The sequence below is a fragment of the Somniosus microcephalus genome, chromosome 14, assembly GCF_052327205.1.
Source record: "Somniosus microcephalus isolate GS21.2 chromosome 14, FLI_Smic_1.0, whole genome shotgun sequence".
In the NCBI taxonomy this organism is placed as follows: domain Eukaryota; kingdom Metazoa; phylum Chordata; class Chondrichthyes; order Squaliformes; family Somniosidae; genus Somniosus; species Somniosus microcephalus.
Genome location: NC_141000.1, coordinates 113334408 through 113362371, shown reverse-complemented (window position 1 = coordinate 113362371; position 27964 = coordinate 113334408). Strand labels below are relative to the sequence as shown.

At 47.1% G+C, this 27964-nt stretch overlaps 1 protein-coding gene across 5 annotated transcripts in view; it reads right to left on the bottom strand.

Annotated features, from left to right (window-relative positions):
- The window catches only part of LOC147107862 (uromodulin-like 1), a 125321-nt gene extending 98651 nt beyond the window's left edge, over window positions 1–26670 (bottom strand). For 4 of the 5 annotated variants that reach the window (XM_086007227.1, XM_086007229.1, XM_086007230.1 and 1 more), the window contains exons 1-7: window positions 26387–26670; window positions 21762–22004; window positions 20206–20367; window positions 17452–17549; window positions 15600–15786; window positions 6357–6497; window positions 1821–1943 (exon numbers count right to left, since the gene is read on the bottom strand). In XM_086007227.1, the coding sequence (XP_085863353.1) occupies window positions 1821–1943; window positions 6357–6497; window positions 15600–15786; window positions 17452–17549; window positions 20206–20367; window positions 21762–22004; window positions 26387–26462 (1030 nt within the window). In that variant the 5' untranslated portion in view covers window positions 26463–26670. Of the gene's footprint in view, window positions 1–1820; window positions 1944–6356; window positions 6498–15599; window positions 15787–17451; window positions 17550–19014; window positions 19524–20205; window positions 20368–21761; window positions 22005–26386 lie in introns of those variants that run through there. The other variant, XM_086007231.1, reaches the window with a different exon arrangement.
- Between the last annotated feature and the right edge of the window lie 1294 nt (window positions 26671–27964).

Genomic DNA, 27964 nt, shown 5'->3' with positions numbered 1-27964 from the left:
GTGGAACTGGATGGGTCAGTGCCTGTCAGTGGTGGTACAGGAGGAACTGGATGGGTCGGTGCCTGTCAGTGATGGTACAGGCGGAACTGGATGGGTCGGTGCCTGTCAGTGATGGTACAGGAGGGACTGGATGGGTCAGTGCCTGTCAGTGATGGTACAGGAGAGACTGGATGGGTCGGTGCCTGTCAGTGATGGTACAGGAGAGACTGGATGGGTCAGTGCCTGTCAGTGATGGTACAGGAGGAACTGGATGGGTCAGTGCCTGTCAGTGATGGTACAGGAGAGACTGGATGGGTCAGTGCCTGCCAGTGATGGTACAGGAGAGACTGGATGGGTCAGTGCCTGTCAGTGATGGTACAGGAGGGACTGGATGGGTCGGTGCCTGTCACTGATGGTACAGGAGGAACTGGATGGGTCAGTGCCTGTCAGTGATGGTACAGGAGGAACTGGCTGGGTCGGTGCCTGTCATTGATGGTACAGGAGGAACTGGATGGGTCGGTGCCTGTCAGTGATGGTACAGGAGAGACTGGATGGGTCAGTGCCTGTCAGTGATGGTACAGGAGGAACTGGATGGGTCAGTGCCTGTCAGTGATGGTACAGGTGGAACTGAATGGGTCGGTGCCTGTCAGTGGTGGTACAGGAGGGACTGGATGTGTCGGTGCCTGTCAGTGATGGTACAGGAGGAACTGGATGGGTCAGTGCCTGTCAGTGATGGTACAGGTGGAACTGAATGGGTCGGTGCCTGTCAGTGGTGGTACAGGAGGGACTGGATGTGTCGGTGCCTGTCAGTGATGGTACAGTTGGGACTGGATGGGTCAGTGCCTGTCAGTGATGGTACAGGAGGGACTGGATGGGTCAGTGCCTGTCAGTGATGGTACAGGAGGGACTGGATGGGTCGGTGCCTGTCAGTGATGGTACAGGTGGAACTGGATGGGTCAGTGCCTGTCAGTGATGGTACAGGAGGGACTGGATGGGTCGGTCCCTGTCAGTGATGGTACAGGTGGAACTGGATGGGTCAGTGCCTGTCAGTGATGGTACAGGAGGAACTGGATGGGTCGGTGCCTGTCAGTGATGGTACAGGAGGAACTGGATGGGTCAGTGCCTGTCAGTGATGGTACAGGAGGGACTGGATGGGTCGGTGCCTGTCAGTGATGGTACAGGAGGGACTGGATGGGTCGGTGCCTGTCACTGATGGTACAGGTGGAACTGGATGGGTCAGTGCCTGTCAGTGGTGGTACAGGAGGGACTGGATGGGTCAGTGCCTGTCTGTGATGGTACAGGAGGGACTGGATGGGTCGGTGCCTGTCAGTGATGGTACAGGTGGAACTGGATGGGTCAGTGCCTGTCTGTGATGGTACAGGAGGGACTGGATGGGTCAGTGCCTGTCACTGATGGTACAGGTGGAACTGGATGGGTCAGTGCCTGTCAGTGATGGTACAGGAGGGACTGGATGGGTCAGTGCCTGTCTGTGATGGTACAGGAGGGGCTCAGTCAGTCAGTACCATTGGCCATGATACAAGGAGGAACTCTGTGGGCCAGTACTGCTCAGTGGCGATATCGAAAGTCAGTTGTTTAACCAAATGTAGCTCTGAGCTTTGGAATTCTTACCGCTGCTGGAAAATCTACAACGTGGACAGAAACACAGGCTGGCTTTCCTTCTTGGGCACTCGATTTCAGTCCATTCATTTCAGTGGGCAGGAGGATCGCAGGCTGGTGAGTGTGTAAACTCAGCCATTGGCTTTGTTCAGATCCCAAACTCCTAGCCCGTCCCAAAACATAGAACAGGTACTGGAACAACCCTGAAAAAAAAAGGTACGTACAGCAAGAGGGCATTCCGGAAGATGGAGCGCTAGGTGTCGACTTTTCCAGATCAGTGATCGTTGAGGTGGCTTTGCTCGACTGTCCTGAGCGTGATTCAGGAATCAGAACAGCTGTGGTCACTTCTGTAAAGGAAACACATGCATAGTTTTGCAAAAGATTCATGTTAAAATTTCCAGTGAACAGATAAAGCAAAGCAACTTGCAAAGCAAGACTACAATTTAGGTAGTGACTCGACTGTCTGGTGTGGAACTGAGTGTTACAGACCACGAAGCCCCCAGGTTCAACCCGGCTCAGTGGGTAGCACTCTCACCTCGGAGTCAGAAGTATATGGATTCAAGTCCCACTCCAGAGACTTGAGCACAAAATCCAGGCTGACACTCCAGTGCGGTGCTGAGGGGGTGCTGCACTGTCGGAGGTGTCGTCTTTCAGATGAGACGTTAAACCGAGGCCCCGTCTGCTCTCTCAGGTGGATGTAAAAGATCCCACGGCACTATTTCAAAGAAGAGCAGGGGAGTTCTCCCCAGTGTCATGACCAATATTTATCCTTCAACCAACATCACTGAAACAGATTATCTAGTCATTATGTCTTTGCTGTTTGTGGGAGCTTGCTGTGTGCAAATTGGCTGCTGCGTTTCCTACATTACAACAGTGGCTACACTTCAAAAGTAATTCATTGTCTGTAAAGCCCTTTGGGACATCCTGAGGTTGTGAAAGGCGCTATACAAATGCAAGTCTTTCTTTCTTTCTGGTCTGTGCGGAGTCCTATTTGACCCTGAGATGAGCTTCGGGCCACATATCCGCTCCATCACCAAGACCGCCTATTTCCACCTCCGTAACATCGCCCGTCTCCTGCCTCAGCCCATCTGCTGCTGAAACCCTCGTCCATGCCTTTGTTACCTCTAGACTCGACTATTCCAACACACTCCTGGCTGGCCTCCCACATTCCACCCTACGTAAACTTGAACTCATCCAAAACTCTGCTTGCCGTGTCCTAAGTCGCGCCAAATCATGTTCACCCATCACCCCTGTACTCGCTGACCTACATTGGCTCCCGGTCCGGCAATGCCTTGATTTTAAAATTCTCATCCTTGTTTTTGCATCCCTCCATGGCCTCGCCCCTCCCCATCTCCGTAACCTCCTCCAGCCCTACAACCCTCCGAGATCTCTGCGCTCCTTCAATTCTGGCCTCTTGCGCATCCCCGATTTTAATTGTTCCACCATTGGTGGCCATTTTACTATGTTAAAGGCGCTATATAAATGCAATTTGTTGTTGTTCTTGCTGTTGTTATTAGCTGATACTGGTGTTAGAATTGGCTTCAGTGCTCCTGGGGGGAAACCCAGTCTGTGTTCCCACTCCTGATCACTAAAAAAATCACTCTTACTGGAACGTGTGCAGAAGTAGGGTGAGTATGGGCTTGGCTCTGCTGGTCCCAAAAGTATAAAAGCATTTGAGCAGGTTTCCCACCTGCATTGCAGGCACATTGTGCAGTGTGACCAAAGAAAGTGTGACCAAAGAATAAAATAAATAATCTAATGGACTGGGCCAGTCCAGTCGTTTAGACACCTGCCTTTCACCCTGAGGACTTATCTGTCTGCTGGCTGTAAGGGTCCTAAGGCAAAATGAGTTTTGGACAAACTCAATCTAGGAGCCATGGACCACAGAACAAAACTGCCCTCCATTTGGCACATTGGCACTCTCACTCAGGTAGAGTACTCACAGTAGCACAAGGTGGCTGGTGAGGGGAACGGAATCGTCTGGGGTGCTCTTCATAGAATCATATAAGGAGGAGGCCATCCTGCCAATCGTGCCTGTACTGGCTCCTTGGTACATCGATCCAACTATCCCACGACCTGCTCTTTCCCCATTGCCCGGTAATTTTTTTCCCCTTCAAGTATGTATCCAATTCCCTATTGAAAGTTATTGTTGAATCTGCTTCCACCACCCTTTCAGGCAGTACATTCCAGATCACAACAACTCAATGTTTCCACATGTCGCCTCTGGTTCTTCTGACAGTTACCTTACATTTGTGTCCTCTGGTTACCGACCTTTCTGCCACTGGAAACAGTTTATCTTTATTTACTCTATAGAAACCGTACATGATTTTGAACACCTCTATCAAATCACCTCTCAACCTTCTCTGCTCTAAGGAGAACAACCCCAGCTTCTCCAGTCGATCCACGTAACTGAAGTCTCTCATCCCATTCCTAGTAAATCTCTTCTGCACCCTCACCGAGGCCTTGACATCCTTCCTAAAATGTGGTGCCCAGAATTGAACACAATACTCCAGCTGAGACCTAAGCAGTGTTTTATAACGGTTTAGCAAAACTTCCTTGCGTTCCTAAGGGGGAAAAATTCGGTTGCTTTGCGCCTCCCGTTAGCACCCTAAGAGGGCGCTATCGGGGCGCAAGGCAACTAGCGCCCGGGTGCGGCGCTGCTAACGCCTCCTGCGAAATTCAGTGGGAGGTTAGCAGCAGCAGTAACCGTTAGCGCCCTGCGGCGCTGCGCCGCCAGCAAAGACGTCATTGCCGTGCACAGCGCCCCGGCCGTGATCTTCGGTAGCGCCCCCTGACTTACCGCTGGACGCTATGTCCGACGGGGTCAGGGAGGCCTCCCTGCGGCCGGGGCGGCGCTAGTTAAAGGGGAGGTGGCGGGCGGCCATTTCTGTTGCTGGCCGCCTGCCAGCACCTGCCCGCGTTGCTGTCCCCGGTCCCTCTGAAGCCCCCCCGCAGGGTTCCGGCTGCTCTCAATAAGGGGAGGAAGGCCTGCAGTACTGTGATATTGCCTCGCAGCGCCCCAAGAGGGACATGGGGCGCTTCCAGTAACGCCCCTCCTCCCTCACGGGGTGCTACCTGGGAAAATCAGCCGCTAATTTTTTCGGGGCGCTAAAAGTAGCACTCCGGCGAAGTTAGCACCTCAAAGGGGGCGCAACTCAATTTTTCCCCCTTATTCCTCTATTAATAAAGTCAAGGATCCAATATGCTTTTTTAGCAGCCTTCTCAACTTGTCTGTCACATTCAAAAATTTGTGTACGTACACCCCAAGGTCTTTCTATTCCTGCACCCATTAAAATTGTACCATTTAGTTTATATTGCATCTCCTCATTCTTCCTTCCAAAATGTATCACTTCATACTTCTCTGCTTTACATTTTAACTGCCACGTGTCTGCCCATTCCACCAGTCCATCTGTGTCCTCCTGAAGTTTTTTACAATCCTCCACATTGTTTACTACTTTTCCGAGTTTCGTGTCATCTGCAAACTTTGAAATTGTGCCCTGTATACCCAAGTCCAGGTCATTAATATATATCAAGAAAAGCAGTGGTCCCAATACCGACCTTGGGGAACACCACTGTATACTTCCCTCCAGTCTGAAAAACAAACCTTCACCACTACCTCTCTCACTTTTTCTGTCACTTAGCCAATTTTGTATCCACGCTGCCACCGTCCCTTAATCACATGGACTTTAATTTTGCTAACATCTCTATTCTGTGGTACTTTATCAAATTCCTTTTGAAAGTCCATATACACAACATTTACCATCTACCCTTTCATCAACCTCTCCATTACTTCATCAAAGAACTCAATCAAGTTAGTCAAACACGAATTTCATTTAACAAATCCGTGCGGACTTTCATTTTTTAGCCCATGCATTTCCAAGTACCAACTAATATTGTCCTGGATTATTGTCTCTAAAAGTTTCCCCACCACTGACTGGCCTGTAGTTGCCGGGTTTATCCCTCTCCCCTTTTTTCAAAAAGGGGTGTAACATTTGCAATCCTCCAGTCCTCTGGCACCACCCCATATCTAAGGAGGATTGGAAGATTGTGCCCAGAGCCTCCGCAATTTCCACCATTACTTCCCTCAGTAGAGTAGGATGCATCCCATCCGGACCGGGTGACTTTTCTACTTTTGAGGACTGCCAACCATTTAAGTAGCTCCTCTATCTATTTTTCTCCTATCCAATATCGCTACTACCTCCTCCTTTACTGATCATTGGCAGCATCCTCTTCTCCAGTGAAGACAGATGCGATGTACTCATTTAGTAACTCAGCCATGCCCTCTGCCTCCATAAGATTTCCTTTTTGCTCCCTAACTGGCGCCACTCTTCTTTTGTCTACCCTTTTACTATTTATGTTTATAAAAGACTTTTGGGTTCCCTTTTTATGTTAGTCGCCAATCTATTCTCATATTCTCTTTTCGCCCCTCCAATTCCCTTCTTTAGATCTCCTCCAAACTTTCTGTATTCAGCTTGGTTCTCTACTGTATTATGAACCTTACATTTGTCATAAGCCTCCTTTTTTCATTTTAATCTCTAGTCATCCAGGGAGCCTCAACAACTCTTCTGTGGCATAGTATAGAGAACTTTACTTTGCATCTAACCGTGATGTACAGCAACTGGGAGTCTTGATGCTGACACTGGGCATCTGAAATGGGAAGTGTACCATTCCCCAACACACGCAGTCTGACCTTGATTAGGCACAGAAGAGGAACAAATAAGCCTCCATCTTTACTCCAACATTAGCTGGATGACCATTACCTCTACAATCTCTGCCTCGTCTGGAAGAATCTCTGTCTGTGAAGCCTTTCTGACATGTGCAGTTGTGAGACCCATCCGTGTTAGAACAGATTGCTCTCAGAGAACAGGAATTCAGCTCTGCGTGTTCACATTCATTGATATCTGCAGATGAGATTATGATAAATTAATGCAAAAAAAAATTCATCTGTAAAACCAAAATTTGAGAAAGAAGAGTTTAAATCACCCAGTGTTTGCTACAAATTGTTCAATTTGGAAAACCTACTCAAGGAAATGTCTTTGCTAAAAGCTTGAAATTACAATTTATAGAAAAAGATTTCCTCCGCCATTTTTCTTCCCTTCCCTCCTCACCTGACGGTGTTGACTCCTTACAGGAAACACTTCTTCACACAAAGGGTAGTGAAAATCTGGAACTGTCTCTCCCAAAAAAGCTGTTGAGGCTGAGGGTCAATTGAAAATTTCAAAAACTGAGGGGGCGATTTTCCCACTGGAGGCGAGATGGAGGCGGGTTTCAGTTTGGGTGGGTTTGAAACACACCTCCACTGATGGGAAAATCACAAATTTTTGAAACCTATGATTGGCCACTTGATTTCAGAGGTGTGGGATGCTCTTGGTCAATTAGTGTTTTAGGACTGAAACTCGCCTCTGTTGACAGCACTTTTCCAGTCTGATTTTATGGCCTCTTGCTCCCTTGGCTCATTCCACAGCATTTCTGCGTCTCCTGCACCACCTCCAACATCTTTTGAGAAACCACTATGTCCAATTCCAAGGCAAGGGTCTACCCGAGGCTCTAAGATGAGGCGCTGCAAATGTTGTTTGAGGGGGTGACAGCTCTCAGGGAGGTGCTCTTCCACTCATCTCGGAGGAAGAGGCCTGCCAAAGAAACCTCTGTGGGTACAGCTAGCAAGGGATATAACCTCCAGATCTGTGTGTAGATTGGGAGACTGTTTCTGTGTATTGATGAAACGCCATCCCTGTTGGAAAGCATTAAAATGATTTGAAGCCAAAATGTTGACGTTATGCCATCTGTTCTTTCTCCTTAGGCAGCTCCACATTGCGGGCACCGCCACACTTGCATTGTCAGGTTGGTGGCCTGAGTGAAAGGAGGCCAGAATCCATTGTCAATGATGTCCTAGGATGGAGCAAAGGACATGTGCCAACTTGGGCAACCTATGCAAATCTGGCCATGATAAGTTCATCCCTTGCATTCCGGGCTCTGACCTTCTCCTCCTCCTCCTCCAGATCCTCCTCCTCCTCATCTGAGGTCCATGCAGAAAGAAAACGAATGGTTCCCATGCTGCTTGCAGATGCCTCCTCTGGGGAAGCGCTCATTGTAAGCGGGGCGAGGTTCTTCCCAGGAGGTCCCACAGTTGATGAAGTCAAGTTGCAGCACCTCCAACTTCAGAAGGCCTTCTAAAAGTGCTCAGAGACCTTTTAAAGCCAAAGTCTGGCACCTGCAAGTGATCCTTGCTGCAGTGAACGAGGTCTTGTTAGACCTGCAACAGTGAGGAGGCCACCCACGAGTCAACCCGCCAGGTTTACCTGGCATAGTTTAGGAGGTGCGTGGATCACGCCAAAAAGCTGGAAAAATCATGAGGGCCTCGCAAAATAGGCTTAGAGGCGCCCTTAACGAGCATTTAAGGATGCTAAATAGCGTAATGGCCAGCTGGAGGTAGGAGCGTTTCCCGACCTCCAAAACTGGCACCGGCAAAATCCCACGGAGGCGGGTTCTGAACCCGACCTCTTTGAAACTGATTTTCCCGCCTTTCCCGCCTCCAAACCCACCTTCTCCGACGTCAGAAAGTTGCCCCTTGAGATTCAGAGATTTTTATTAGACAAGAGTATTAATGGATATGGAACCAAGGCGGGCAGATGGATTTGAGCTACAGGTCAGCCATGATCTAATTGAATGGCGGAGCAGGCTCAAGGGGCTGATTGGCCTCCTCCCATTCCTATGTTCCTGATTAAGATGCAAGTCTTTAGCTGACGGGTGCCTTCTATCACTTCAGCAAAGTGGCGATGATTCATGTGAACCTGGACAGTGGTTGCAAGCATTACTACCGATGTTCCCTCCAAGCTGCGCGCGTGCCCAGCCACCCAGTAATCTGCAAAGTCCCGCGCGGGCCGCTCACCAGCTTTTCCATTTGAAATACCGCACATGCACAGAAATTTAAAGGGAACGCGCATTGAAATAAACAGGTCGTGCAGAGAACAAAGCGCAGCTTAGAGGGAACACTGATCAGCACCTAACTCAATCATTCGGCAGCTGATGGTCACACAAGTGCACTTTTCAGTGGTAGTCATGGGTTGCCAATCAGGAGCAGGAACCCAGTCCATTTCCCCATCCCTGACCTGAGAGTATGCGGCCCATTATAGGAACCCAACCACCACCACCCCAACTTAGATCAATTGACACTGCATAGACCGGGGATCGGATCTGGGATCGTTCTGGTGCGTATGGCTCAGCTGGATAAATCTGCCGAGTCATTGTGGAAGCCATCCAAAAACGTTTCTCCATCACCGTCTCTTCTCCGACAACATTGAAAGAACTGAAAACTTTCATCGCTGCACGTCCCCTCTTCCTGCCATGTGATTCAAACACAACACTTGGTAGAGAGATAGGAAACCATGCAGAAAAACACGAGGAGGAGTTCCAATTGGCCTCAGCACCCCTGGGTTAGAGAATGGACAGGTTTCCGCTCCTGATTGCTGTCCAATTCTTGGAAGTATGCAAGTGTGGATGTCAGGTAAGAATAGGGCGGGCGCAGCCCCCACAGTCAAATAACCCAGCTGACACACACACACACATGAAGCATGGCAACTCGGGCGAGGTAGAAGAGGGCTACTGACACCCGTGGAACCATACTCCAATGTAGAGTCAGTACCTTCAGGGGAGAAGGCAAGGAGAGAAAGCTGCTGGGGGAGCAGAAACAAAAGTTCTCTGACAGGAAGCTAGGAAATATGATCGTAGCAGGTAGAAGGAAGCCTGTGGCCATCGCGGAAAGCAGCTAAGCTGGCCTTCAACACTAAAATGGCAATAGGCAAATTGTAAGTTGAAGTCTCCGTGCATAGTCAAACGCTTTCCTCTTGAAGTGGCCTCGCCCCTCCCTATCTCTGTAACCTCCTCCAGCCCTACAACCCTTCAAGGTCTCTGTGCTCCTCCAATGCTTGCCTCTTGCACATCGATTTCCATCCCTCCAACGTTGATGGCTGTGCCTTCAGTTGCCAAGGCCCTAAGCTCTGGAATTTACTCCCTAAACCTCTCTGCCTGTCTATCCCTCTCTCTCTTCCTTTAAGATGCTCCTTAAAACCTACTTCTTTAACCAAGCTTTTGGGCACCTGTCTCCTTTTGTGGCTCGGTGACAAATTTTGATAACACTCCTGTGAAGTGCCTTGGGAAGTTCTACAAGGTTAAAGGCGCTATATAAATGCAAGTTGTTGTTGTTGAGGTGTTTTCTAACAAGTGAATGAGTCAGGTATTCCTGGGTGTACCGTGCCCCAAGTATGTAGCTTAACGCAGCTTATTTAACCAGCCATTTGTGTTCCGGGTTGGGCCAGACCAGTGCAAATTTACAACTTCCACTTTTCTTTTATATTCGTTCCTGGGATGTGGGCGTCACTGGCAAGGCCAGCATTTATTGCCCATCCCTAATTACCCATGAGAAGGTGGTGGTGAGCCGCCTTCTTGAACCGCTGCAGTCCATGTGGTGAAGGTACTCACACAGTGCTGTTAGTGAGGGAGTTCCAGGATTTTGACTTAGCGACGATGAAGGAACGGCGATATATTTCCAAGTCAGAGTGGTGTGTAACTTGGAGGGGAACGTGCAGGTGATGGTGTTCCCATGAACCTGCTGCCTTGTCCTTCTAGGTGGTAGAGGTTGCAGGTTTGGGAGGTGCTGCCGAAGAAGCCTTGGCGAGTTGCTGCAGTGCATCTTGTAGATGGTACACACTGCAGACACGGTACACTAGTGGTGGAGGGAGTGAATGTTTAACGTGGTGGATGGGGTGCCAATCAAGCGGGCTGCTTTGTCCTGGATGGTGTAGAGCTTCTTGAATGTTGTTGGAGCTGCACTCATCCAGGCAAGTGGAGAGTATTCCATCACACTCCTGAGTTGTGCCTTGTAGATGGTGGAAAGGCTTTGTGCAGTCAGGAGATGAGACACTCGCCACAGAATACTCAGACTTTGACCTACACTTGTAGCCACAGTATTTATGTGGCTGGTCCAGTTAGGTTTCTGGTCAATGGTGACCCCCAGGGTGTTGATGGTAATGCCGTTGAATGTCAAGGGGCAGTGATTAGACTCTCGCTTGTTGGAAATAGTCATTGCCTGGCACTTGTGTGGTGCGAATGTAACTTCCCACTTATCAGCCCAAGCCTGAACGTCATCCAGGTCTTGCTGCATTCAGGCATGGACTGCTTCAATATCTGTGGAGTTGCGAATGGAACTGAACACTGTGCAATCTTCAGCAAACATCCCCAGTTCTGTCCTTATGATGGAGGGAAGATTATTGATGAAGCAGCTAAAGATGGTTGGGTCTAGGACACTGTCCTGAGGAACTCCTGCAACAATGTCCTGGGGCTGAGATGATTGACCTCCAGCAACCACAACCATCCTCCTTTGTGATAGGTATGACTCCATATGGAATCTTGGATGTCAAGGGATATACGAGAATGGATTAGGAAAAAAAAGGGTGGCTTTTGGCAGATACAAAGGACTAAAGACAGAGGAAGCCCTAGAGGAGTATAAAAAGTGCAGGGGGATACTTAAAAAAGAAATTAGGAGAGTGAGGAGGGGCCATGAAATAACACTGGCGAGCAATATAAAGGAAAATCCTAAGGTGTTTTATAAGTGTATTAAGGGCAAGAGGATAACTAGGGAAAGAGTAGGGCCCATTAAGGACCAAAGTGGCAATCTGTGTGTAGAGCCAGAAGATGTAGGTGGGGTTTTAAATGAATTTTTTGCATCTGTGTTCACTATGGAGAAGGACGATGTGGACATAGAAATCGGGCAGGGGGACTGTGATATACTTGAACATATTAGCATCGAGAGGGAGGGTTACTAGCGGTTTTAGCAGGCTTAAAAGTGGATAAATCTCCAGGCCCGGACAAGATGTATCCCAGGCTACTATGTGAGGCAAGGAGGAGATTGCAGGGGCTCTGACACAAATTTTCAGAACCTCTCTGGCCACAGGGGATGTGCCAGAGGACTGGAGAACAGCTAACGTAGTACCATTATTCAAGAAGGGTAGTAGGGATAAACCAGGGAATTACAGGCCAGTGAGCCTAACATCAGTGGTAGGGAAATTATTGGAAAAAATTCTGAGGGACAGAATTAGTCTCTGTGGTAAACCACTTTTATCGTTCACTATCGTTACACTATGGTTATCACTGTTATATCGTTACACTATGGTTATCACTGTTTACACTGTTGTATCACTACACGAGGTCGCCTCTTGTCACGCTGTTATACCTGGGCTGACCACTGCTGACTCTGCCCATGGCTCCACCTACTTGCCCAGGTATAAAGGTGGTCGACTGGCTGGTATTCCTCCTTGTTGGATCCGATCACCCACGAGGGTGGGCTCTGTTATTTAGCCAATAAAAACCTATAGTTACTGTCTTAACTCGTCGCTTTTCATTGGATGAATTGATAGGTATATCAGTCTCCACTTGGAGAGGCAAGGATTAATTAGGGATAGCCAGCATGGCTTTGTCAAGGGAAGATCATGTCTGACCAATCTGATTGAATTTTTCGAGGGGGTGACTAGGTGTGTGGATGAGGGTAGTGCAGTGGATGTGGTTTACATGGATTTCAATAAGGCTTTTGATAAAGTCCCGCATAGGAAACTGGTCAGGAAGGTAAGAGCCCATGGGATCCAGGGTGCCTTGGCACATTGGATCCAAAACTGGCTTAGTGGCAGGAGGCAGAGGGTGATGGTGGAAGGTTGTTTTTGTGACTGGAAGCCTGTGTCCAGTGGGGTACCACAGGGATCGGTGCTGGGTCCCTTGCTGTTTGTGGTCTACATTAATGATTTGGATGTGAATGTAAAAGGTATGATCAGTAAGTTCGCAGATGACACGAAAATTGGTGGGGTGGTAAATAGCGAGGAGGGAAGCCTCAGGCTACAGGACGATATAGATGGGTTGGTCAGATGGGCGGAAAAGTGGCAAATGGAATTTAACCCTGAAAAGTGTGAGGTGATGCATTTTGGATGGACTAACAAGGCAAGGGAATACACAATGAATGGTAAGACCCTAGGAAAGACAGAGGATCAGAGGGACCTTGGTGTACATGTACATAGATCCCTGAAGGCAGCAGAACAGGTGGATAAGGTGGTTAAAAAGGCATATGGGATACTTGCCTTCATTAGCCGAGGCATAGAATATAAGAGCAGGGAGGTTATAATGGAGCTGTACAAAATGCTGGTAAGGCCACAGCTGGAGTACTGTGTGCAGTTCTGGTCGCCACACTATAGGAAGGATGTGATTGCTTTGGAGAGGGTGCAGAGGAGATTTACCAGGATGTTACCTGGGCTGGAGTGCTTCAGCAATGAAGAAAGACTGGACAGGCTGGGGTTGTTTTCCTTGGAGCAGAGAAGGCTGAGGGGGGACCTGATTGAGGTGTACAAAATTATGAGGGGCATAGATAGGGTAGATGGAAAGGAACTTTTCCCCTTAGTAGAGGGGTCAATAACAAGGGGGCATAGATTCAAGGTAAGGGGCAGGAGGTTTAGAGGGGATTTGAGGAAAAACTTTTTCACCCAGAGGGTGGTTGGAATCTGGAACTCACTGCCTGAAAGGGTGGTAGAGGCAGGAGCCCTCACAACATTCAAGAAGCATTTGGATGAGCACTTGAAATGCCATAGCATACAAGGCTATGGACCAATTGCTGGAAAATGGGATTAGATTAGACAGGGCTTGATCGCCGGCGCGGACGCGATGGGCCTCTTTCTGTGCTGTATAACTCTATGACTCTATGACTCTATGACTCCAGCCAGTGGAGAGTTTTACCCTTGATTCCCATTGACTTCAATTTTACTAGAGCTCCTTGATGCCACACTCGGTCAAATGCTGCCTTGATGTCAAGGGCAGTCACTCTCACCTCACCTCTGGAATTCAGCTCTTTTGTCCATGTTTGGACCAAGGCTGTAATGAGGTCTGGAGCCGAGTGGTCCTAGCGGAACCGAAACTGAACATCGATGAGCAGGTTATTGGTGCGTAAGTGTCGCTTGATAACACTGTCGATGAAACCTTCCATCATGTTGCTGATGATTGAGAATAGGCTGATGGGGTGGTAATTGGCCGGATTGGATTTGTCCTGCTTCTTGTGGACAGGACATACCTGGCCAGTTTTCCACATTGTCGGGTAGATGCCAGTGTTGTAGCTGTACTGGAACAGCTTGGTTAGAGGCGCGGCTAGTTCTGGAGCACAAGTCTTCAGCACGATAGCCGGGATGTTGTCAGGGCCCATAATCTTTGCTGTATCCAGTGCGCTCAGTCGTTTCTTGATATCACGTGGAGTGAATCAAATTGGCTGAAGACTGGCTTCTGTGATGGTGGGGACCTCAGGAGAAGGCCGATGTGAATCATCTACTCGGTGCTTCTGGCTGAAGATGGTTGCAAACGCTTCAGCCTTGTCTTTTGCACTCGCGTGCTGGTCTCTATCATCATTGAGGATGGGGATATTCATGGAGCCTCCTCCTCCCGTTAGTTGTTTAATGGTCTAGCACCATTCACGACTGGATGTGGCAGGACTGCAGAGCTTTGATCTGATCCATTGATTGTGGGATCGCTTAGCTCTGTCTATAGCATGCTGCTTCCACTGCAGTGAATGGAGCCACCCCAGGACTGGTATGGATCCTACCCTTCTTCAGTGACATCAGCGGATAGACTGGAGTGAAGGAGAGCCACAATGCTGTCCTACACTGGGGTAAAAAGGTTTGACATTTTTTGCAGAAAAATTGAAATATTTTTTATAAATATTTATTTTTCTATTGGCACCCAGGAATTATAGAATCACAGAATCTGACAATACAGAAGGAGGCCATTCAGCCCATCATGCCTGTGCCGGCTCTTTGGTACAGCTCTCCAATTAATCCCACTTCCCTGCTCTTTCCCCGTACCCCTGCAAATTTTACTCCTTCAAATATTTATCCATTTCTCTTTTGAATGTTACTATTGAATTTGCTTCCACCGCCCTTTCAGGCAGTGCATTCCAGATCACAACAACTCGCTGCGTAAAAAAAATTCTCATCTCGCCTCTGGCTCTTTTGCCAATTATCTTAAATCTGTGTCCTCTCGTTACCAACCCTCCTGCCACTGGAAACAGTTTTTCCTTATTTATGCTATCAAAACCATTCATAGTTTTGAATGCCTATTGAATTCTAATAAGTCTCTTCTCCATCCTCTCCAAGGCCTTGACATCCTTCCTTAAGCGTGGTGCCCAGAATTGAACACACCGGAACTTTGGATATAAATTATCGCTCATTTCACCTTCAGTGTTAGCACGAATAATGCCAGAACATTCCTGTATTCTAAGATGTAGCGATGGAAAGGAAAACCGTGATTGTTGTAATTTTGCAATTAAAAGGGAAAATGCTGGAGATATTCAGCAGGTCAGTGAGTATCTGATAGTCCTGATGAAGGATCTCCAACATTAACCTGTCTTCTCTTCTTCAGATACTGATGGGCCTGCTGTACATTGCCAGCAAACTTTTCTTTTTGGGTTATTATATCTATTACTAACCCATATTGATGAGACAGCATGTCTGTACATTGGAAAGTCAGTCACTTGTAATGGAGGGAATGCAATGGTGAATATTACAAATTGGCTCACAATCAGGAGTTCCCAAATCTCCTTTCAACATGTGTTTTCACATAAGCGTCTCATTTTTATTTTTCTCAATAAACACTAGCAGCCCAATTTCTGCTGGTCTCCAGACCCAAAGCACTGGTGTTCAGACTCAAAGCCTTGGCTCCTGCTGGTGTCTAGAACCAAAGCTCTGACTCCTGCTGGTCTCCAGACCCAATCTTGACCTGCTGGTGTCTAGACCAAAAGCCCGGACTTCTGCTGGTCTCCAGACCCAAAGCCCTGGCTCCTGCTGGTGTCTGGGCATGAAGCACCAGCTCTAGCGAAAATTCTAATGGAGAATGATGGAGGCATGATCAGTCAAAGTTCCACTGCACTACATTTTCTCCATTATTTACATTGGTTTCACGTCAATTAACATCAAGTTAAAATTTACCTTTAGTTTCCAAGTGACAAACTTCGTCAATATTTATTAAAACCTTCTGCAGCTCTTTCGATATATTCACCAATGTAGTTGGAGGCCTGGTGCCCAGCAGAAGTTCTGACACTGTTTTGTGCTCTCCATCTCGTTGGGTGTGGATGTGATACACAGAGGAGTTCAATGAATGCAGAGTGCCAATCACCTGTAGTGAATGCAGATGTGTCAGTGTCAAGTCACAGATGTTTTTTTCTAGAACAGGTGATTCATTATAGCTCCGAGATCAACATATTCACTGTCTCCAGGACCTTGAATGAAATTTGAGTTGTTGGGGCAACATATCACCATGTGTGGTAAGTGCAGGAGTTTATTAGCAGAATTTGTCATGGGATATTGTTCCTTACCAAATTACTTGCCTTGTATGGCACATGACAAACCCTTAAAATTTTAATTGGGAAACAAAATCCTCTGGAACTAGAGAAGAGCAGGTGGTGTAGTTGGAGATTGTACTATCCTCTGCTACATACAGAATTCAAGTAATGAAAGGAGAAAGAACTTGCACAGCCTCAGGACCACAAAGCACTTTACAGCCAATGAAGTACTTTTGGAAGTGTAGTCACTGTAGTATTGTAGGAAATGCGGCAGGAAATTTGCGCACAGCAAGGTCCCGCAAGCAGCAATGAGATACATGACCAGATTATCTGTTTTAGTGAATGAGGGATAAATAGTGGCCAGGACACCGAACTCCCCTGCTCTTCTTCAAAATAGTGCCATGGGATCTTTTACACCCATCTAAGAGGGCAGACTAAAAGACGGCACCTCTGACAGTGCAGCACTCCCTCAGCACTGCACTGGAGTGTCAGCTTAAATGTTGGGCTCAAGTCTCTGGAGCGGCACTCTTGAACCCACAGCCTTCGAACTCGGATATCAATACAATACAATACAAATCGCTTTATTGGCATGATAAGGTACATCTTATGTTGCCAAAGCATCAAAATACATTTATGGTTGAACACATAAACGCGGTTCCATTCATACAGTGTATAAACAGGTATATCCCTGAGTTTATAAATATACATTCGCCTTGTTTATATATACTCTTGTCTTAGTTTACTGGTTGTCCCTCTGTTCATGGCAAGCTGATCTATGCCGACACATCACATTGACGACCTTATTGTAGTATACACGGCAAAGCACAACGATTGTGGCAGAAAGCTGGGAATCCCTGTGGCATAACAGTGGTTATATTGGGGGGTGGAGGCTGTGGAAGAGGGCAGTTCACAGGAACGCACTTGTCTGGGGTAGAGGCTACCAACCTGCCCAGCAAAAACTCGAATGGAAAAACGTAAATTGGAAGCTTGAAGACAACAGCACTGAATCCACGCTCTCACTGGGAGTGGTGCTCAGGAAATCAAGGCGTGTAGCCGGAATGTCAGGACTGCTTATCGGCGATCTCCCTGCAAACACCACTCTCCACTGGGGGGGATTGGGAGGCTGGAATCACATGTACAGGCAGAACACTACTGCCTTGAAATTGCAATTAAGCTGTGAAACCCTTACAGCGCTCGTTTTAAAAGAAGGCATTCGCCCATCAAACCCTTCGTTAAAATAGCGAACAAAGACATTTCACACGAACCATCAGCACTTGGAAGAGAAAAGATGGTTCTGAGGTGAACATCTTTTTTTCCCAGAACCGGAGAAACGTTAATATATATTTTTTCTTTCAGCGGGCAGTCCTTCACAAGCTCACGTAGCCGAGTCCTGGCCTAAATTCTTGGCCCTTGGTTGGGGGGGGGGGGGGGGTGAAATAATAAATATGAAAGATAATCAAAAATCTCTTAAAATAGCGATGAATAAATGGTTGACATACCACAGAGTGCAAGAATCTCAGGTGATTCATAAGATCCAACTCGGTCTGCTCAAAGTCTTGTTTCACTTCAATCAGCAAATTGAAGTAGCCTTCACCCGCTGTGAAAAGACATCAGAAAAAGGAGATGATATCCTCGCTGAACCAACCCTTGCAACACACTCACCCACAGAAAGCAGCAGTTCGGTAAAGAACGCCAGCGGTGGCACTTCAGCCTTTTCTAAACATGATTCTGATGTTTTCACTCTGCTTCCGCGTTGATTATAATTTTTTTTTAAGTTTCTTTCCTATTTTCTCGGCAGTATTTTTCAGGTTATCGCTGTCAAATGTACGAATCTAGAAATCACCCCGTAACAAGACGTTTAAGGCGTCTGTGTGAAGTTACTGGTGTCCGTTAATTTATTTCGACCACATTAAAGTTTCCATTAAAACAGCAGGCAAAGTAACGTCAGCTGAACACGCCAGGATAATGTCTAGGCCACAGTGTCAGGATTTATAGATGCTCCCTTACTAAGTGACATTTGACATCAGTTTGCGTACGTCATTTAGAGAGGATCCCTTAACAATCTGACACTGGATCATTTCAGCAGCCAGTTAAGACCTGGACTGTGCAAGCCTGTGAGATTACATAGGATTACATAGGATATCCAGCACAGAAACAGGCCATTCGGCCCAACCAGTCCATGCCGGCGTTTATGCTCCACTTGATCCGCCTCCCGTCTTTCCTCATCTAACTCTATCAGCATAACCCTCTATTCCCTTCTCCCTCATATGCTTATCTAACTGCCCCTTAAATGCATCTATACTATTCGCTTCAACCACTCCCTGTGGTAGCGAGTTCCACGAGTCTGTAAGCTAGCAGGAGATGCTACTGCTGTTCCATTCATTCACCAACAATACTGCTCTATAATGGTTCATTGGAAACTTCTACTGTCGTACGGACTAGGAAAGTCCCAGGTTCAATCCCAATCAGCAGCCTCAACAGCAATATGGGTTCCACAAATACAACAGGCCAGGACTAGGGAGGGGAAAAATCAGCTCGGGTCCTGATCACTAGCCAGCGATTGCTGCTGGGGACTGTGCCTGTGTGAATGTAGGTAAGGCAAGATCAGAATCATACAGCACAGAAGGAGGCCACTCAGCCCATCGAGCCTGTGCCAGCTTTAGTCCCACTTTCCCTATAGCCCTGCAAATTTTTCCTTTACAGATATATATCCAATTCCATTTGGAAAGTTACTGTTTTCAGGCAGTGCAATCCAGATCATAACAACTTGCTGAAAAAAAGTTCTCCGCATCCCCCCTGTGGTTTTTTTGCCAATTAACTTAAATCTGTGTCCTCTAGAAGTGGAAAGTTTCTCCATATTTTATCAAAACTCCTCATAATTTTGAACACCTCTATTAAATCTCCACATCCCGAGAATGCATTAAAGAAAATCTATATAATGTATTAAAATTCTTGAGTTTTTTTTGAGATTGTCATGATGGTGACCCATCTTTGAAATCAGAGGCTAAGGCTGAAATGGCCCCAGTCCATTGAAATTCATGGTTAACACCCGCAATTCTTACTTCCTCGAGAGGTGGCACTGTAACCCCCTCCCAGCCTGTTACAGCAAACACAGCTGAACGATCTGCCGTTTCCTTCGACTAACCCTGAGCAAGGCCACGGCCCATTCACCACCATTCACTACTAGACACAACAAGAGAAAGTCAAAGTGGATAAACTTTGTTAAAGCAGCGTTGTCCATCACAAAACAGCTGCGCATCATTTTCTGCATGAAATCACGTGCACAGCGATGTTTTTGCACGGCACGCCCTTCGCCACACATTGCGTCATTGCCCCACGGTGCCTAGAGAGCAGAACATGAAAATATTTGCCAAAAATGTTTAAATAAAGAGGGTGCCTCTTTCAATGGGGTGTATTACGTATCCTTGTCATGTTTACAGCACTCTCGCTCCCCACTGACGACTGAGCAACTAAAACACGAGGCAGATTCCACTGAGACGGTATCTGATTTCTCTGTTAATTAGCAGACAGGCCAACCTTTATGATTAATTGGTTCGTGATACAAAGTAAAGGCAGATACTGCGTAGGAACACATTAAATACATCCCACACAAATTGAAACATTTATCTCGAGATGTTTTTAATATGTTGTATACTTTACATTGGGTGTGATAACATCTCTGTGACAATTAATGGGGCGCTGCTTTCATGAAACCAGTGTTTAACAAATGTTTTTTGTTTATCGAGGGAGAAGATCCATGTGGCATTCTTCACCACAGTGACATCTCCACAAGCCTTGCGATTATGGAGTCTTGATGTGATCATAGCATCATAGAATCATACAGCACAGAAGGAGGCCATTCGGCCCATCGTGCCTCTGCCGGCTCTTTGAAAGAGCTCTCCGATTAGTCCCACTCCCCGTGCTCTATCCCCATAGCCCTGCAAATTTTTCCTTTTCAAGTATTTATCCAATTCCCTTTTGAAAGTTATTATTGAATCTGCTTCCATCGCCCTTTCAGGCAGTGTGTTCCAGATCTTAACTTGCGGCGTTAAAAAAATTCTCCTCATCTCCCCAATTTTTCTTTTGCCAATTATCTTGAACCTTTCATTTGTTCCCACGCGTCGCACAGAGTTGTGTCACTCAATAACCCCACAACTTGGGAAAAATGGAGAGGGGGGCGGGGAAGCAAGAGGGGAACATACCTGAGAAAAGAAAGAAAACAATGTGTTGAATCTGTCGACATAGCGCCGTACCTGCTGGAATAGGTGAGGTGCACACTGATTCCCCGCTGATGTTGCAGCATTTCTGCAGTCCTGGACAGTCAGTGTCCCATCTACAGGTGTGGTTCCCCGCGGCTTTCTCCTCCGTCGGACACCTTCCCGGATGTGAAGCAAATGCCTCGGTCCTGTTCAAAGCTGAGGCAATCGAACAGGCGGTAATCAGTAGGGTTTAACTCTCCTGAGCCCTGAGATTAACCTGTGTGAATATTACAGTGCAGACACTCTGTCCACTTGCGGGAAATTCCAATATATGTGCCCTATGTCACTGGGGCTGTTAAACCATTTATTTTAAATGGATTAAAGCCTACATTAAAATACCAAACAAAGGACTTCAATCCAAATGAGTGAGGAGCTCATATGCTAATTGTCAAAATCCTGCTGATCTGCCACAGCAGCCTTTCAAGGCCCTCATAACTATTGGCACATACAGTATTTTGGAATCTAACACATCTGGTGTAAGGCTGTCATGGCCATGTGAAAAGTTTTTAACGCTAAGTCAACAAATCAACATTAATGTCATTCTTAAAGATGTAGGGGGTGAAATTCCACTTGGGCGGGGACGCAAAAACGGGCAGTATCGCATTTGGTGCCCGTTATATGTCCCGTCCGATATTCCAATAGAACTGAATATAGGGCAGGGGGTATAACGGGCGACAGATGCAATATGGCCCGCTTAATCTCCCCGCCCAAGTCGAATTTCACCCCCATCCAGTCATCTGGGTTTCTGTAAGAGAAAGGAGAAACTCCTAAATTGAGAGTTCTTTGCAACAGGGAAGACCATTAGACCTATTATAATTGGGCAAGAAGATGCCTGGCACCAATATCGACTCCACCAGCTGCATGTTGGTTCACGATATTTGGTTTTCATCCAGGCCACTAGATGGCACACCCCACGGAGTAGTTAACAGGTTCATAACTGACCTTTGCGCATTTTTGCTCGTGAGAGCCATTAGACAACGCTTTCAATTTCAGGCATTAAGCTTGCCTAGCCCACCTCAAGTACAACACAAATATATGAAAGTGACGGGCAGGAAAAGACCGGCTGGTCCATCAAGCTTGGTGCATCAACTGGACACTTACTACTCCCACCCCTCACTACTCCCCCACACCTCCCACCCGCCCGGTCCCGCCACTACCACCATCCCCACAGCCATGTGATCTGCTGGGAGGAATCAAGAAGAACCCAGGCCAGAAAACAAAACATAAGTAGATGCAAAGTAAAGCTCTCTCTACTCTGCCCCTCTTACTTTAACAGTGTAACTTGTTTCCATTTCTTCTATCTCTTTGAGTGAGATTGACAATTTTAGTGCTAATTTGTGCTGGATTAGAGGCACTTTTGCACTGCGAGCCCACCCACGCTAGGGACTGAATTGGAACTGCCCAAACACATAGCATAGGACCCTTTACAGGCAACAGACGTAGAGGATCCCATCGGTCTAGACTGGAGTCAAAATCCCAGAGATGTGCCACCCGGTCACCTTACAGGATACAGTTAAACAAACGCAGATGATTTATTCTCCTGTACTTACGTAGTACACAGTAATGCCCGCTTTGTTCAAATCCCTTGCAGCAGTCGACTTGAGTCTCTGTTGCTTCAACTATGGTCGTACGGTAAAGTGTTTTAAAGGTTAGCTTTGGGCAGACCTTCCAAGGATGCCAACCTCCACAGGGTTCATGCGTGGTAAAGGATTTCTGATAGGACACCGTCTTGGTCACATTCCGCTTCACAGAGTATTGGCACAGGTTGTACGAGGATCGGGAGAGTCCATTGTCTGGGAAAAGAGTACAGAAAACAAGACTGAAGCCTTTAACTGGTTTTCAGCTAATAGAACTCTTGATTTTTAAAAAAAGTTTGAAATTGCGCTGTAGTGTTGAACGTATTAATGCAGTGATGTGAAGGTCCATCGTCCACTATATTTTGATAAAGGCGTACTTTTAAGATGCTCCTTAAAAACCTACCTCTTAGACCAAGCTTGTGGTCTCCTTCTTTGGATAGGTGTCAATTTTTGTCTGATTTACGCTCCTGTGAAGCGTCCTGGGACGTTTTACTATGTTAAAGGCGCTGTATGAATGCCAGCTGTTGTTGTAGAAAGACTTATATTTATACAGTACAGTTGGTAGACACAGAATACATGATGAGGAACCATGGACTATGATCTATGTCCCACTTGTGGAAACAGCTACAATTAACTACAAGTGATAAAGTCACAAATTATCAGGTCAGCCGACTAGTGGAATATAAATTATATCCCAGGGCTCCTCGTCACGAGTCCTCCATTTACTGCTGCTTAGAATTTTAAGGTTGCACAATATTTGTCTTTGCTAAATTTATGCTACATTACAAGAGTGACCACACTTCAAAACAAAGCACTTCATGGGCTGTACAGCGATTTGGGACGTCCTGAGGTCGTGAAAGGCGCTATATAAATGCAATTTTTTTCTTTCCAACAAGTTATTATCAATATCCCTAAAAAAAGATCCAGCCAGAGTTTTTGCAAAGCAATTACTACAAAATGTACAGAAGCCCCAGGTGACGTGGGCCATTATGTCCCGTCCCTCCCAGAGCCCCAATGGCACCTCCTCCCCCTCGCCCCCCATTCCATCACACAGGAGGCTATCAATGGACTTCTGGGAGGACTCAGCTACTGGCTACCTACACAATCATCCCAGAAGCGACACACTACAAAAAAAACACCCCTACTTGGAAAATTCAGGTCACATCCACCCACCCAAGGAAAGCCCCCACCATATCATTCCCGACACTGTAGGACTGCCAAAATGTACATAGCTGTGTTAGATCCTCAAAAGTGGTTTATCTGCAAATACAATGGCCGAGAATTTCCTCCGAGCTGCTCCCGCGCCACAGCCGTAACTTCCCGGGAGGTACGGCGGAGACCCCAGAGTTTCGGCCACACTTACGGCAAAGTTACAGCGGAGAAGCGGGACCAACTCCGAGGAAATTCTCGGCCAACATGATCTGTTCTGTACCATGACCCAAGGACCCAAGGTTAACTACGGTGAATTCAACATAAGGGAAATGGAATCAGCGTATAAAATTAGGCTTCGCGAACAATGTATAGAGATTTAAATGATGCACAAGACTTTTATTTATAAAAAGGACCCTCAGGCAGGATGTTGGACAGGCTCAATTCATAGGTCATCCTGCTCTCAAACTTGCTCTCAACCCACCTCACAGAGGGTGAGATTCTTCCTGCATGTGAGGTTAGACTTGTTTTTGTTTATATATCGTTTCAGAAAAAAATTACTTTATTTTAATTTTCTTCCCAACTTTTCAGCCCTCCTCTCCTGAAAGTGTCGAGTCTAGATGATGTGCTGTTCCAGGGGCATGAGGCACCCTCTGTTACCTCTCCCAAGTATCCATCCTCGGGGGTGATTGTGCTAATAGGGAGCTTTTGGAGGCGGGACTCCCACTTGTCGGGTTTCACTCCCGCCTCCATCAACTTCTGGCCAACCCACACTATTTTTCCTTGATTGACCTTGTTAAGCCCGCCCAGCGGGCTTAGCAGGTCAATTAAGGGAAAGCTGGTTGCAGAGAACGTCGACGTTTCAAGCTGTCAAACATTGATATTCTCTGTAGTTTGATGAGTTCTTGAATTCAAGACCTTATCAAACCTCTTTCTTTTGCAGAAATGAGATGGTTGTTGCATTGGCGAATGCAATGGCCATCTGTCATCTCGACCGCGGAGGTGTGAGACTCTCTGCATACCCACCGACTGAAGCCTGCAGGAAGAAACAAAGGTAAGTATACTTTTTCTAACACTTTCCACTTATCTCAGATACTCACCTCTCCACCTCTCCACACTTGCACCCATCACTCACCTCCACAGCACACTTTTGGACCCCTCCGACCCCCACAGACCCACTACTCGCCTCGGTGACCCTGGCGTGGTTCGGAGCCTTCGGAAGCCCGCACTTGTGTGGGCAAAATGGTGATAAGCCAAAATGGTGTTAACAGGCAGTTAAGTGGCTTTAATCCCTTCCCGCCTCCAAGGAGACAGGACCCGGTGCGGGTCGGCTACCCGCCTCCTGGCAAGATGGCATGGAGGCGGGTTGGGGGCAGGTTGGGCACCCGCCCCCAAATTCTGCCATTTTCCCAGCAGTCCCGCCTCCATACCCGCCTCCCCAGGGCTGGCAAGATCGCACCCCATAGTGTCAGCCTGGATAGTAAATATCAACAGGCTATTTAGTCATGGGGTGCATCCCAGCCAAGCCTGCTCACCCAACATCCACACATGCGCATACTCCAGCATAGGGCACTGGATAGTGATGGGGATTGGGGACCATGATTGGTGTTTGTTGCCCCTTCTCTAAGTCCCAGGGGCACTGAAGCCAATTGTAGCACTCGAAATGCCGGCGTGTCTCAGCATAGATTGGTAGTCGGTGGAACCATTAAACTCAGTACCGCACCAGCTAACCATTTATTATCAACTCACCAGGTGACGTAAGCAAATCAGACCGGGTCACAATCAGAGACCTTGAAAGAAAGATACTCTGAGCAAATGTTCCCAGATGTTGGCTCTTTAAACTGATCCACTTCAGCATGAACAAAGGGCACATTAAAGATGAACCAGTTAACTATCAGGTAGCCTGGGCCTGTTCTTGGAGACCCACTCAACAAACCCTAGTCCCTGAGCACAGCAACCCACCCACTAGCCGTGAGGGGTGCCAAACAATGTTCCTGCTAAGCTGCACGGCCACTCAGTGGTCTGGGGGGTCCTGCGCAGACCGCTCACCAGCTTTTATATGGAAGAAACCGCACATACGTGAAAATTTGAATGGGCCGCACAGCCAGTTAAAGGGACTGGGCACAAAAAAAATAAGTAGAGGGAACATTGGCGCCAACCCCATCCAGCAAGACCACCAGTGTTCAGACCCCTCCCAAACGTAACTAACCCCAGCGTCCGGGAACAGGCAAACTGCTTCAGCCCCCTGACCCGCGTAGCGTTCAGTGGAAGTAGGCTGATGTGGCGATACATTCCTCCCCCCACCCCCCTCCCCCCACCCCCTACAGGATTCAGCATTCCGGATGCACAGTGACTTTCTAAACTATGAATGGGAAATCCATTCATAAATTGTGTATGATATACACCGAAATATACAATACCTGATCAATGCTTCCCCCATTTTATCTCCAACATTTCTGAAGAAAAGAAAATCTTGGTTAAAAATCTTTTCAGCTCCGAAATTGGGTTTTGGGATCTCCCGAGACCAGCCTGATCGACCAGGATGGGTCGGAGAGGAATTTCTGACGGAGGATTCCCTAATTGTTACAGTCCTCTGTTTTTTTTCCCCCTTCTCCCTGGCAGTGGGAAGGGTGGGAGGGAAGGGTTGATATAGGGAGGTGAAGTCAGTCAAGAGTGGGTGTGATGACCTTTTCTCATCCTGACATGAAAACAACTCAAAATGAAATGTAAAATCTAATTATTTATTTGAATTTCACATCGGTATCTCTCAATGACTTCACCCCGATTTCAGAAGAAGTATAATAGATAAACGTTAGCTGCTTATTCACAGTGTTTCAGCTTCAGAGAATTCTCGCCGATTTTGCATTACAAATTGCATTCAGCAATAACAATCTGAGGTACTCAGTGAAGGCAAATTCTCCAATACACTCGGGAAATTGGGACTGAGGAGCTGAAGGGTGTTTTTTTTTTACCTACTGGGGAGCTGAGTCTTTGCGCCCCCAAAACCCACTCCGCACAGACCCCTGCAATGGACTGGCGATCCCCTCTGTATTCCCGGATGAGTGGTCCTGCTATGGCCTGGGAAAGGTTTGCTGCCAGGAGATGGGAATAATATTTATCGCTCCCTCCCCCCCCCCACCCCCACCCCCTGGTCATCATATTAGTCCGAAGCCCATTGCAGCCTAATCCTAGTGATCATGTTGGCTTCTTAAATCACTTCACTGTGTAGGATCTGCCAGCCCCTAACAACCGTATGCATCTTTGATGCATCATTTTCTTTCAATTCCATCCTCGCACTCCACCCTTACTGTTGAGTGTTCCCATCAGTGTTAATAACACAGTTACGTAAAGGAAACGCCTTACATCAAAAGTATTTCAAAAAGCAAGATTTTGCATTCAAGTATATTTTTATATATATATATATTAAAAATAACATTGGATCTACTTACAGGTATAAAACTCAGCCTCTTGCCCTAAAGCACCCGCAGCGAGCAGAGCCAAGGCAATGGTTAATATCCTATCCATTGCGTGAAATGTAATATTCTGAAATATTCCACACTTCTCTCAGGCTGTCCCCACTGTTGTTTTGTGTCACTCCGCCATGTAAGTTCCTCTCTGCGTCTCCTTTTGTCCTTCGCGCTTCTTTTCTTTGCTCTTTCTGACCTCTAAAGCCAAGCTGTTTTTTCCAGGCAGCCAGTCATTCACCTGTGAGTATTCCACCTGTGCTCTCTCTCTCGATACTCTTTGTTCTGGCCCTCCCCTGCCGCCCACCCACACACACACACACTCCTCCCACTGCCTCCGACACATACTTCTTACTGCGGCGCAGTGTGTTCCTATCAGATTTAATTGCCACTGACATTTTGCACTCTTCTGCTTTAAGTAGGTGGGCCTGCAGCTTCCTCCGTGGAACCCAGAATTGCGCCCGAAATTGCGGCCCAACTTTTTGCCCATGTCGAAAAACGCCCCCAAGTTTCCTCCCGATCGCAGTAGAATACACCCGGACTCAGAATGGGTGTAAATCAGCAGAAACGATCGTGGCCCAGGGAGAAAGTGCCAATCCCACACCAGTATATCTCTTCGTTCAGCCTGAAAATTTCAACTCATTCGACCCATCATTTATGTGCCTCTGGCGCAGGAACCTGCAATTGCCAGAAACGTCTCAATTTTTCATTGCGACTTATACTTCGGGGGGTGGGGGGGAGGGCAATTTTAAACTAACCCAGCCGTCAGGAAACGGACGGGATCGGGCGCAACGCTGGTTTTACATCCCCGCCCGATTTTAAGTCAAGTGAGAGGAATATTGGGCGGGGTGTAAAACCGGCGTTCCACCAGATCCTGTGGGTTTCCTGCCCAGTGAGTTCGGTTAACGTTACCTGTTTTGTCATAAAAATGGCGTTAAAAGAAACAGGAAATAGAGGGTTGCTGCCACTGGCTTCAGTAGTGAGCTATATATATATATATATTAAAAAATGAGCTCATTTCTTCAGCCTCTCCTGAGGAGCCAGCACCCCTTCTGGAAGACATAAATGTTGCCCTTTTTTCTGGCTACAGGTGGTCTGAGCATTCTGCTAGCCTAGATAGGGTGATGTAGCTGCCTAGTTGCTACCCTGTGCAGCCCATCCTGGCCATTGGAAGAGTTTTGCAGCCAGAAGGAAAAGTTATATTCAAAACAACTGTTCTTTGTACTTCAAATATATATATATTTTTTTTAAATAAAGAATTAAAATTACATTTTGTTTTAATTCTTTCAGACAAATATCACAAAGAACACTACACACAGTCAGACTTGGTCAGATTGGGCTTTTATTTTGATTCCTACTTTGGATCCAATTATTCTCAGCAGTGATGCTGTCACAACCTTCCACGTCAGCATGCAGTACCCCGGAGAGCCAGCTAATGAACCCGTCCCTCTCCCCCTGGGGGGTGTACAACTGCACGTGGGCCCACCAAAGACTGGTCTCCAAGCTCTCCCAAGGCAAGCGCATAATTAGCGCAAAAGAATGAAAACAGACGCCATGGTAACG